Source organism: Pongo abelii, chromosome 3 (assembly GCF_028885655.2).
Source record: "Pongo abelii isolate AG06213 chromosome 3, NHGRI_mPonAbe1-v2.0_pri, whole genome shotgun sequence".
In the NCBI taxonomy this organism is placed as follows: Eukaryota; Metazoa; Chordata; class Mammalia; order Primates; family Hominidae; genus Pongo; species Pongo abelii.
The window spans coordinates 6,796,970-6,809,525 of record NC_071988.2 but is presented as its reverse complement, the minus strand read 5'-3'; the positions used below and the strand labels follow the sequence as shown (position 1 = coordinate 6,809,525).

The following is a 12,556-nucleotide window of genomic DNA, read 5'->3' as shown; positions in this document are numbered from 1 at the left end:
GCCTACCAGTTAAAGACTCAACTCTCAAGCCCTAATACAGGGCATTAACTACCAATGCTGCCAAAGACCCTACAGGACTGCTAGTTAAGGACTCAACTCCTAAGCCCTAATACAGGGCATTAACTACCGATGTTGCCACCTGTGTTTAAAGTAGAGCAGGCTTCACAAACAGCCTAACTCCAGACCCAGTGGAGTCCCCGACAGTATCATATCATATGGCCCCAGAGACCAAGACTCCACAGAACTATGCTGCTTTGAGGGAAAGAGGAAGCAGCTCTTAGGGCAGAAACCAAACACAAAAGGGCAGTCCAATTTGAATCCTGCAGCAATGCAGAGGAATCCACAGCCAGGCACGGCGCACACAGAGTTCCCATAGCAGCAGGGAGTTTTCTGGGACCCAACCCCTCAAGTTTTTATGCTGGGTATTTTAAAAAAACATTTTAACTTTTTTTTTTTTTTTTTTTTTTTGAGACAGAATCTCCTTCTGTCGCCCAGGCTGAGTGCAGTGGTGCAATCTCAACTTACTACAACTTCTGTCTCCCAAGTTCAAGTGATTCTTCTGCTTCAGCCTCCCAAGTAGCTGGGATGACAGGTGCGTGCCACCACACCTGGCTAATTTTTGTATATACATATATATATATTTTTTAAGTAGCGACAAGGTTTCACCATGTTAGCCAGGCTGGTCTCGAACTCTTGACCTCAAGTGATCCGTCTACCTCGGCCTCCCAAAGTGCTGGGATCACAGACATGAGCCATCATGCCCGGCCTTAACTTTTTTTATAACATTTTATAACACTGGATTAGTGTTTATAACATTTTATAACACTGGGTTAGTTTGTTTCCTTTAGAGAAAAGTTTTGTTGAGTGATTGTATTATGCAGGAAGCCTACATATACTCGATATCTCGATATATTTGTGCCTTTATTAATAAAAAATAGGAAAGATACATTAATGTTTAAAGTGAAAACACAGTGACTGTCTTCCTTGAAGGCAATGCAACCGGTTTTGCACTGCATTTTCAAAAAATGCAAGAAATAATTCACCACCTGCTTCCCAAGGGATGAGGGGAGAACCGCCTAGAAAACATTGTTTCCTCTCATGATTGGCACATAGTGGGATTTTAAAAAAAATGGCAAACATGAAAGAAACTGTTCATTTTTCTGTGTCTCCACTCTTCTAAGAGTCTCTAGGTTTTTCCTCACAAGAGATACATTAGGAGCAAAAATGTCCACCATTTGCTCATTCTGAGCCCATCTACTGAATAAAAAGGTAATTCCTCTAGCCTTCCATGTTCCTTGCAACCAAAGCCTCTCCTTGTTGACTCATTTCTACAGATGAATCCAGATTCAGATGAAGATTCAGTTTTGGCCAGGCACAGTGCCTGTAATCCCAGCACTTTGGGAGGCTGAGGTGGAAGGATCACTTGAGCCCAGGAGTTCAAGATCAACCTGGGCCACATAGTGAGAATCCATCTCTACAAAAAGTTATTTAAAAAGTTAGCCGAGTATGGTGGCTGACGCCTGTAGTCCCAGCTACTTGGGAGGCTGAGGGGGAAAGATTACTTGAGCCTGGGAGGTTGGGGCTGCAGTGAGCTGTGATTGTGCCTCTGCACTCCAGCCTGGGTGGCAGAGCAAGATCCTGTCTCAAAAAAAAAAAAAAAGATTCAGTTTTGGCAAAATGAGTGAAGAGTAAACATGTCTCCTCCATTTACACTTTGCGTATACAGGGGTGCTCTTCCTTAGCGGGTCAAATGAAGCAGAGGGAAAAAGAGGAGGTACCCCCAAAACAAATAGCCCCTCAACCGAATCCAGTCTCTCTCAGTCACCTGTCTTCTCACCTTCCTATCATTTTCAACAGAGCCGCCTGTCACAGGCAGGAGCATCGGTCGGTCACAGCCAGGGACCGCCAGAGAACCTCAAAAAACAAAACCCCGAACCAGTTGCCTACCTTCATGCTTATAGGTCATCTCCTGGCAGCCAGAGAAGTACAGGCACACCAGGGCACAGAGACACAGGAAGAAAGAGAAGTACAGCACAAAGAGGACATATTCCATGGTGGCGTGATGCTGCAGACACACCAGCCCCTGTGCGTGGGCTTAGGCAAACGACACCTCGTCGGCACCCATTTTCAGAGCTTCCTCCAGTCCGAGGAAAAGGCACCAATTCTCTCCCCACGCACTCCCCTTTCCTCTAACACACCCGCCCTAGTATCTCCACGGCTTCCTGTGGATCCGTCTGCTGCAGAGTCCCGAGAACAGGAGTGTGCTGGAAGACGCACCTTCAGTAAAAGGGAAGCCAGCTCCAGGGCAGAGCCCAGATGCTGGCCACGCCAACCGTGGGCTGAAGGGAGAGGTTTCCAGGGGCGGGCTGGGGTGCATTCGTCACAGAGGGCAGCTTCTGAACCAGTTTATTCTGTGGGGATCTTCCTCCCAGATCCTGTCCTCCCTGAGCCGAGAGCCTGTTGTCAACACCATGGCACAGGCCCTGGGTCCCCAGACAATCACAAGGCCCCGGGGGCAGCACTAGCAACGGCAAGGCCACGAGAGATTCTCCCTCAGGACCCAAACCGAGGAGCTGCCTCTGTCCTCATGTGTTTGGGAAATTTCTCTGCTGTCCCCCGACCACCTCATATGCACCCTAGACGTGCCAAATTCATTGGCTTCTCTACCATCATTTTGTCAGCATTTTACCATTTTTATAGGCCAAAACAAATCATTATCTAATAGAAAAACTAATTTTTTTAACTAGATCAAAGTCTTCAGATTCCCCTGCCCAGAAGGGGTGTCTCTGAGAGTCTTCCATCTCTTGGAGAAGTGTCACCAGACACAACATCAAAAGCAAAAACTCTCATGCTGGAGAAAAAATGGACAGACTTTACCATAAAAAAGTAAAACGTCTGTACTTTGACAGATACCAAAGCAATATTAAAGGGCAATGGGCAATTCATAAAAGAAGAAATGTACATAGCAAAGTTCATGTATGTTTCAACTTCAACAATACATGAGGCTCTATTCCTTTGGAAGTATCCATCAGATGAACTGTGTGACTGGATTGTGCTACTCAATTTAGCGCCGACTACCATTTAAGCCATGTTTCCTAATGAGGCACCACCCGGCCAGGCAGTGCAGACCTGAGACAGCTGGGCCTGACCCCAGGCAGTGCAGACCTGAGACACCTGGGCCTGGCGCCAGGCAGTGCAGACTTGAGACAGAGGGGCCTGGAGAGGCGGGGCTGCAATCTGGAACCTTTGCCTCAAGCCCCTCCCCACAGGGCCTGAAGTCACCTCCTGAAACCAGGCAGGAGGCCAGGCGCCTACAGACCCAGCCTCTGCAGCAGCTCCTCCCTGAGACCAGGACTCACCACCCTGCTCACTTGTGGCGCTGGGGTTTCCTGCCCTGTGTGAACAAATTACCTAGAACCACCATAGGTAATGGCACCTGTCCCTTCCCAAGTCTGCAAATGGGAGCCAGATGTCCCCACGGTGTTTGCTACCCTGGACAAGGTACCTAGCCGGCCTCTGTGGCCAGGTCAGGCTCCCAAGCTCTGCTCCACCCACACCAGCTGCAGCTCCTCTGGCGGTGCCTCCAGGACTGGCACAGACGGTGTGTGTGCTTGTCTGCTGAGCCGCCTGCATGTGGTCCAGGACACAGCCCCTGTCTCTTCATAATCATCCCAGTGTCCTATCCCCAGGACCCACATCTTCCCCAAGTCCTTTACCAAAGGGCCCCCAGCAGGTGGGACACGGAGCAATGCTCAGAGGGGCCTCCCATGCTTCTGGCACAGAGCCCGCTGTGAAAGGAAAATAAAAACTCTGAACCCCAGTTCACTCCACCAAAAATAAAAACTTAAGCTGAAAGCTGAGTCATGCAAAAAGCTGCCTTTCCTTTTGTTCCTAAGCAGAGAGCTGCAGAGAAAAGGTTAAGCATCTCTACAGGTAGCTGCTCCATGTTCACCTTATCTTATGTAAAGTGCTGATTTACTGAGCACAAGACAATTACATAATTTGGACTATTCCCCTACCTGCTCCTTTTCTCTCACAACCTGTGGATTCAGTCATGTGACCACACACCCCCTCTTTCCCCTCCAGCCCGCCTTTCCCCTTTAAATATTGAACCCCTCAAAATCATCTTTGGAGAAAGGCTCAGATCTGTCTCCAGGGTACATTCTTAACCTTAGCAAAATAAACTTCTAAATTGATTGAGACCTGCCTCAGAGACTTTTTGATTTACATCAGCCACTCAGCTGGTGAGGCTGGCACAAAGTCCTGCTGCCCATGTCCTCTTCACCTTTGATCAGAGCTGCATGAAATGAGTCCTGATGGCTGCTGTGGAGGAGGGACCAGGTGACAGGGACACTGCTGAGCCAGAAGGGAACAAGCCCTCGCCCCTCCCAGCAAAGGGCCCACATTTACACACCAACTGAGGCCAGCCCTGTAGACAGACATGAAGTAGCCCCCGGTTTCACGCAGTCACTACTATTAGCCCCCCTGAATGCAGGGCACTGTGCCAGCAGCTTTGAGTAGCTGGATCCCAGGGCAGCATCCAGCCCTCATGAGCTCACAGACTGGTGACAGCCGTGGGGAAGGCAGCCTAGGAATAAGATCAACTGCAAACAACCACGAAGGAAGAAATGGGTAGCTTTGGCAAAACTTGCAAATGAAAAATGGATGCACATGAGGAAAAAATGTTTGACTTTGGGAGGCCGAGGCAGGCAGGTCACTTGAGGTCAGGAGTTCGAGACCAGCCTGGTGAAACCCTGTCTCTACTAAAAATACAAAAAAAAATTAGCCAGGCCTGGTGGCACACTCCCAGCTACTCAGGAGGCTGAGGCACGAGAATTGGTTGAACCAGGGAGGCGGAGGTTGCAGTGAGCTGAGATCGATCGCGCCACTGCACTCCAACCTGGGCGACAGAGAGAAACTCTGTCTTAAAAAAAAAAAAAAAAAAAAAAAAGTGCTTGAGCTTCCTAGGCAGGCAAAGGTACTGTACAACCAGCTGCCAGTGTCTGTCCTTCCCTTCAGCAGGCAGCAGGCTTGGCCTCAGGGGTGTCCTTCCCTCCACCAGGCAGCAGGCTTGGCCTCAGGGGCGTTGGGCTAGGAGTCAAGTTTAGATAGGTCCTGCGTGTTTTGATAGGTCCCATCAGAATGGATGCAAGAGTCACTGACAAAAATGGCCCACCAGACCTCAGGTATCCTCCAACCCCTGGCAACAGCAGACCCAAGGTCATTCGGGGAGGAGGGGACACAGCACTGATGCACTGGCCCAAGAAAGGGCCTCTCCTTCTGATGGTGCTTTGATGGTTCCCCGTGCAGTCCCCAGCCCTCCCTTAAAGGATGATTACTGCAAAGGGTATTGAGATCCCACCTCACGATTATAAATTAGTGGGGGAGGCAGGGTGTGGGCATGGCCTGGGAATCTGCATTTCACAGGCCCTCCAAAGGAAAGTTATTGAGCTATAAGGTAAAGGAAGAAGGAGACACTCTGACTTCCTGATCACCTGCTATACACCAAGCAAAGAACCAGAAGCTTCCTTAGATCCCATGGATATAATGTTCATTTTAAGAATCAAACTGAGGTTCTGAGAGTTTAGATGACTTGGCCAATCCCATCCAGCTAGTAGCTAGGGTCTGACTCCCATACTGCTTGGGGCTACAATTTCCCAACCTTACCCAAAATGATGGGTCCTACTTTCAACCAAGGTGTGTGAGTAAACTGTACTGATTTTTAGCCATTATGCATATGCTTTGAACTCTATGATGATATAGCTTCTGTGCAAGTTCCAATAGCCTGCAACACAATTTACTGCCACATGGCCAGAGGCCCAGGGCCTGAGCAAGCCCCCTACCCCAGTCCCCGGGGCACAGCCCAAGGAACCACTCAGGATCCTTCTCCCCCAACTTCTCCTTTGGGGCTAACGTGAGCCCACGCTGAACCAGCGGGCTCCCCAGGAAATGAGATAATCGACACCAATCTTGTCCCTGGAGGAGATCCCATAAGGGGACTGTTGGACAGGCCAGTAAGACAGAGTCATGGCCCTCAGTGACACAAACGCTCTGGGAAGACAAAAGTGGACACCCTCTGCTTTGCCCTGACTGCATCTTCTGCAAGGCTCTGCCCTGACTACATCTTCTGCAAGATGGGGTGTGGGAGTGGACTGGAGCTGCCCTCCTGCAGGGAGTCCAGGGAGGTTTGCTAGGGTCTTTCTGATAGAAAGTCAGGAGCTGGAGAGCAGGGATGGGGCTGTCAGATTTCTGGAAAGTTCTGGAACTTTCAATGCATTCACCACAGTACTCCGTCAAGCAAAGCCTTTGGCAAAGTGTTAAAACACTTCCATGTGTGACGGACAGAGAGTGATGGGGGCATTTCAGGGGAAAAAGAAACTAGTCTAGTCATCCTGCGGTATCCATGGGGGACTGGTTCTAGAACCTCCCACGAATACTAAAATCCACGGCTGCTCAAGCCCCTTATACAAATTGATGTAGTACTTGCATATAACCTACGCACATCCTCTTGTACCCTTTAACTAGATTACTTATAATATTGTACCTAATACAATGCAGATGCCCTGTAAACCCAGTCATGTGCAACATAACAGCATCTCAATCCCCAACAGTATACAACAACAGTCCCATAAGATCATAATACTGTATTTTTACTGTACATTTTCTATGTTTAGACACACAAATACCATTGGATTACAAGTGCCTACAGTATTCAGTACAGTAGCATGCGGCACAGGCTTGCAGCCTAGAAGCCAAGGCTAGACTGAATAGCCTAGGTGTGTAGGAGGCTAGACCATCTGGGTTTGTGCAAGTATACTTATGATGTTTACATGACAAACTCGCCTAATGACGCATTTCTCAGAATGTGTCCCTGTTGTTAAGGAATGCATGACTCTAGTTTTAGACTGTATTGTTTAGTGAATAATGAAAAGGAAAAAAAGTCCGGGAGGTGGAGGTTGCAGTGAGCCAAGAGCGCGCCACTGCACTCCAGCCTGGTCAACAGAGTGAGACTCCGTCTCAAAACAAAAAGAAAAGGAAAAAAAGTCTGTATATGTTCAGTAGAGATGCAACCATCCACTTTCTTTTTCCTGAAGATTTTCAATCAGTGGTTGGTTGAATCCACAGATGTGAAACCCACAGATACAGAAAGCCAAGTGTACTGAATGCCTGTGGCCTGTGGTAGAGAAGAAAGAGAAGCTTCTTAGGCCTGAAAGGCAACCCTGGATTACAAAACCTGCTCGGGCCCCGAAGGATCCAAGTATCAATTCCATCCAGCCCTGCCCAAAGCCAGGATTAAGTAGAAACATGGGAGAAAATTTGGTCCACACTGAAGTCTACATTGAATCTTGAGAGAAAGAAACAATGCTGGTGGGCCCAGGAAACAGTGAATAGCAAAGACCCTAAACCCACTCAGGAAAGTTTCTACACAGATCCCCAAATTCGGCCTCCTAATGACACGGAACTATCTTCATTAAAGTGACCACACATCACCGTTCTTTTGGGACAATCCAGTGTCATACAAGTACATTTTTCCAGTAAAGGCAATTCACTTATTTAGCCAACAACTATTTAGGAACTATTTAGTCAATACCTACTCTGTCCCAGGCAGTGAACAGGCCACAGTGGGCAGGACAGACACAGCCCCTGTCCTTTCCTGTTGTACAGGCAATGTAGCAAATCACGATTCAATTGTAACCCTTTGTGAATTTCTCCTCCCATAAACACATTCAGAAATCAGAAAGAATGGCCGGTTGCGGTTGCTCATGCCTGTAATCCCAGCACTTTGGGAGGCTGAGGCAGGTGGATCACTTGAGGTCTGGAGTTCGAGATCTGCCTGGCCAACATGGTGAAACCCCATCTCTACTAAAAATACAAAATTAGCCAGGCGTCGTGGCACATGCCTGTAATCTCAGCTACTTCGGAGGCTGAGGCAGGAGAGTCACTTGAACCTGGGAGGCGGAGGTTGCAGCGAGCCGAGATCATGCCATTGCTCTCCAGCATGGGCAACAAGAGCAAAAAGTCTGTCTCAAAAAAAAAAAAAAGAAAGAAGGAAGGAAAGGAAGAAAGAAAAAGAGAGAAAGAAAGGGAAGGAAAGAAAGAAAGAAAGAAAGAAAGAAAGAAAGAAAGAAAGAAAGAAAGAGAAAGAAAGAGAGAAAGAAAGAAAGGAAGAAAGAAAGAAAGAAAAGAAGGAAGGAAGGAAGGAAAGAAGGAAAGAAAGAAAGGAAGAGAAGGAAGGAAGAAGGAAGGAAGGAAGGAAGGAAAGAAGGAAAGAAAGAAAGAAAAAGAAAGAAAGAAAGGAAGAAAGAAAGAAAGAAGTCAGGAAGACGGGGGACAGGGGAAAAAGAAACCTCTGTTTAATTCCAGGCATTCTGACATAGACTTTAAAAATAAAGTCTTGGCTCAACAATGGATTTTTCAAAACCCCACGTGGAAGCTCTATGGGGTGTGTAATGCCACAGCACATCCCGTTAATGGGACAAACTGCACAATCTTTAGATTTGTGCCTTTTAAACATATGTCCCATGGTGAAAATGGCTGTTACACACACTCCCAGCAGCTGTACAGAATGGTGCAACTCTTCCGTGAGGCAGTGGGGTGGGGTGGGGGCGATGCTCTCTGGTCAAAGCCTTCTCACCCTCTGAGCCACATTTCAACTTCTGGGAATCTATGCATGGAAACGATTCCGATTATGGACACAGCTTTCCAGACAAAAGCTGGTTGCTGTGGTAACATTTACAGAAATAGCAAGTCCAAAGGTAGGGGAAAGGGTAGCTAAATAATGGTATAGTCACTTAATGACATGTTCAACAGTCAGGGAATAAAATAGAGCTGGGCCAGAAAGAGCTGTCTGCGTAAACAGAAGCACAGCTATTGCAGCATCATTCATAGGGCTGAGGAGCTGAAAGCAATGTGCCCAACAATCGCAGAACAGTAAACCAGTTTATGGTCCATCTCCTCAACAGATTATGTAGCCATAAAAATTTATATTTACAATGACAGCTATCACAGGATAAAGGCTTGCAGTCTAACGTTAAATAAAATCCAGGGTGCAAATATGTATACTGCAGTTCCAGCTGGGGAAATGAATTAAAACAGCAACACCAATGTGCCGGGGAGGCACTGCGGTGATAGATCACTTTTTATTTCCCAGATATTCTATAATGTGGTTCTATGTCTTCTATAGAAGTATATACTTAAATATAGGCCGAGCGCAGTGGCTTACACCTGTCATCCCAGCACTTTGGGAGGCTGAGGTGGGCAGATCACCTGAGGTCGGGAGTTCGAGACCAGCCTGACCAACATGGAGAAACCCCATCTCTACTAAAAATACAAAATTAGCCGGGCGTGGTGGCACACGCCTGTAATCCCAGCTACTTGGGAGGCGGAGGCAGAAGAATCGCTTGAACCTGGGAGGCAGAGGTTGCAATGAGCCGAGATCATGTCATTGCACTCCAGCCCAGGCAACAAGAGCGAAACTCCATCTCAAAAAAATAAGTAAATAAATAAAAAATAAACAAACAAATAAATACATATAGACAAGTTCTACTCAAACCACTTCCCATTTCTGAGTTTCTAATGTCAATGTGCAGAGATTTACCCCGTGTTCGACTTGGCTTGGTGGGAAAAGCTTGGGCCTTGCAGTCTCAGACTTGAGTTTGAAACTCAGCCTTGTCAATTTAATTTTTCTCTGAGTTTTTTCTATATTTTATATCTATATGTCTTCTGTAGCTGTAAATTTGAAAAAATAATACCAACTACATGGGGTGGCTGTGAGAATTCAATGAGATTGTATAAATACCCACTCATCCGAGAATCCAGGACCTAGCAAATCATCAATGAGCCAGGCCACTCTAAGTGGCATTACCTGAACGCTGCAGTAAAGGCCACCAGGAGGCAGCCTGGGAGCCAAATTGCACCCATAGATATATTTTATGTGGCCCACAGGTATATATATTTTACAGGCTGAGTGTCCCTTATCTGAAATGCTTGGAACCAGGAGGAATTTTGGATGTTTTTTCAGATTTTGGAATATTTGCATAAACAGAATAATGTATCTTGGGGATGGGACCCAAGTCTAAACATGAAATTCATTTGTTTCATATACACTTTATATATAATACATAGCCTGAAGGGAATCGTATATAATATTTTAAATAATTTTGTGCATGAATCAAAGTTTTGACAGTGTTTTTACTGCAACCTGTCACATGAGGCCAGGTGTGAAATTTCCCTGGCCTCATGTTGGTGCTTAGAAAGTTTCAGATTTTGGAGCATTTTGGATTTCGGATTTTTGGATTTTGGATTAGGGATGTTCAACCTGTAGTCGGACATTTAAAATTATAGACATTTAAAATCCAACATTTAAATCCTTCAATTTCACATAAAGTAAGGTGTTATGGATTAAACTGTATCCCCCCCAAAAAGATGGGTTGAGGTCCTAACCCCAGTACCGCAGAATGTGACTTATTTGGAAATAGGATCATTGCAGATGTAGTTAACTTATCATGAGGTCACACTGGAGTAGGGTGGACTCCTAATCCCGCATGAGTGGTGGCTTTAGATGTGAAAGCTACACAGATACACAGGTAGAATGTCACCGACAATGAAGGCAGACATTGGAGTTCCAGCTGCAAACCAAGGACACCAACGATTGCTGGGAAACCACTCTAAGCTAGGAAAAGGAAAGGAAGGGTCTGCTATAGGTTTTAGAGGGAGGGAACACGGCTCTACTGACACCTTAATTTCAGCATTCTGGCCTCTAGAACTGTAAGATAATACATTTCCTTTCCTTTTCTTTTTTCTTTTTTTTTCTTTTTTTTTGAGACAGGGTCTTGCTCTGTCACTGAGGCTGGAGCGCAGTGGCAAAATCATGACTCACTACAGCCTTGACCTCCTGGGCTCAAGCAGTCCTCCTGCTTCAGCCTCCGAAGTAGCTGGGACTTCAGGTGCCACCACATCCAGCTAATTTTTTAAATTTTTTGTAGAGACAGGGTCTTGCTATGTTGCCCAGGCTGATCTCAAACTCCTGGGCTCAAGCGATCCACCCACCCTGGCCTCTCAAAGTGCTGGAATTACAGGCATGAGCCACTGTGCCCGGCCTTTTTCTGTGGCTCTAAGCCACTGATTTTGTGGTACTTTGTTAAGGCAGCCCTAGGAAGCTAACACATAAGGATTTATATTTCCCTGGAAAAACTGGACTATCTGACGCCATCGGTCCACCATCTTACAGCAACCAGGATTCAAGGCCCAGTTTGCAACAGTCCCCACCATTCCCTGTTGTCACCGTGACACCAAGACCACATGTCTTTGGCCATTCACTATCACATTTGCACAGCTGTTTTCCTTATAGATGAGAAATATTTCTCTATAACCACATCTCGATCAAAAGATAAACCAAACGGGGCACTTGTATTCAATAAAAAGGAGAGAAGACCAGCCTAGCCAAAATGGTGAAACCCTGCCGCTACTAAAAATACAAAATTTAGCTGGGCATGATGGCATGTGCCTGTAGTCCCAGCTACTTGGGAGGCTGAGGCAGGAGAATCATTTAAACCTGGGTGGTGGAGGTTGTAGTGAGCCAAGATGGTGTCATTGCACTCCGGCCTGGACAACAGAGTGAGACTGTCTTAAAAAAAAAAAAATGGAGGGGAGATCTGTGTCTTTGTGGAAGCCAGAATAGGTTTACAGGTTTAAAGGCAAACTACACTTTTTTTTTTTTTTTTGGTATCAGCTCCAGTGTGCTCTTTACATTCCAGATTGGTCCCTGTGGGCATTTGAATTTTATAAGCCCAGCTCCTTCAGACACTGTTACTAGGAAATAGCAAAAGACCTATATTTTCCAAAAAGACTACAGTTCTGCATGATTCCAAAAAAACACAAAGCTCCTGATTTTTTCAGAACAGGATATGCTCTGATATAAACCAACCCTGAATGTCCCTTAAATCCTTCAAAATGTTTAAGTATTTATGTTTTTAATTTTGGGTGAATATACCCTGAGGCCTAAGTGGAGAATTCATCAGGAAGTTTTCCATGAATAAATTACAATAACTGGGTCGCATGACATGGCCATATTTATGTTGCTTCGAGAGACAGTGATGACAGGCTTTTCATCATCAGGCATGCAGAGATGTGTGTGCCTGCTTCAGGACCCCTCTGTAAAACCTCCCCACTCCACAACCCATCTGCCCTGCAGATCCGTGACACAGCGGCAAGGCAGGGCAGGTGCACCATCGCAGGCTCACCTTGGGTGGTTTCAGACTTTTCCCTCGATGCCTTTTGGAGCGCAACAGCCGTTCTCTCTCCTAGGAGGAAACACAACGGTTGGCATTTCTAGCCAGCCTCACATCTCATGAACCAAAGCCACTGGCTCTCAAAGGGAGCTGGGCCTGCCCATCCGCACCAGGCACGGCTAGTTCAAGTTCTAAGTGCCCAAGAGATGGCTGCTTCTCTGAACTGAGAGCTACAGGGAGAGTTTATTATCCACCTTTTGACTTAATTGTTATTTCATTGAAATGTATTTTTCATCCTAAGCTGCATTGAGTCTTTTGTGTAATGA

The 12,556-nt window shown here is 46.4% G+C and overlaps 2 protein-coding genes across 3 annotated transcripts in view; both read right to left on the bottom strand.

Annotated features, from left to right (window-relative positions):
* JAKMIP1 (janus kinase and microtubule interacting protein 1) overlaps window positions 1–12,556 on the bottom strand; it is a 173,207-nt gene that overhangs the window by 39,467 nt on the left and 121,184 nt on the right. For both annotated transcript variants that reach the window (XM_002814560.5, XM_054553696.2), the window contains one exon: window positions 12,243–12,302. In XM_002814560.5, the coding sequence (XP_002814606.5) occupies window positions 12,243–12,302 (60 nt within the window). The remainder of the gene's footprint in view (window positions 1–12,242; window positions 12,303–12,556) is intronic.
* On the bottom strand, window positions 1,740–2,053 carry LOC129388385 (uncharacterized). The gene has a single exon (XM_055078590.2). The coding sequence runs from the start codon at window positions 2,051–2,053 to the stop codon at window positions 1,916–1,918; it is 138 nt and encodes a 45-aa protein (XP_054934565.1). The 3' UTR covers window positions 1,740–1,915.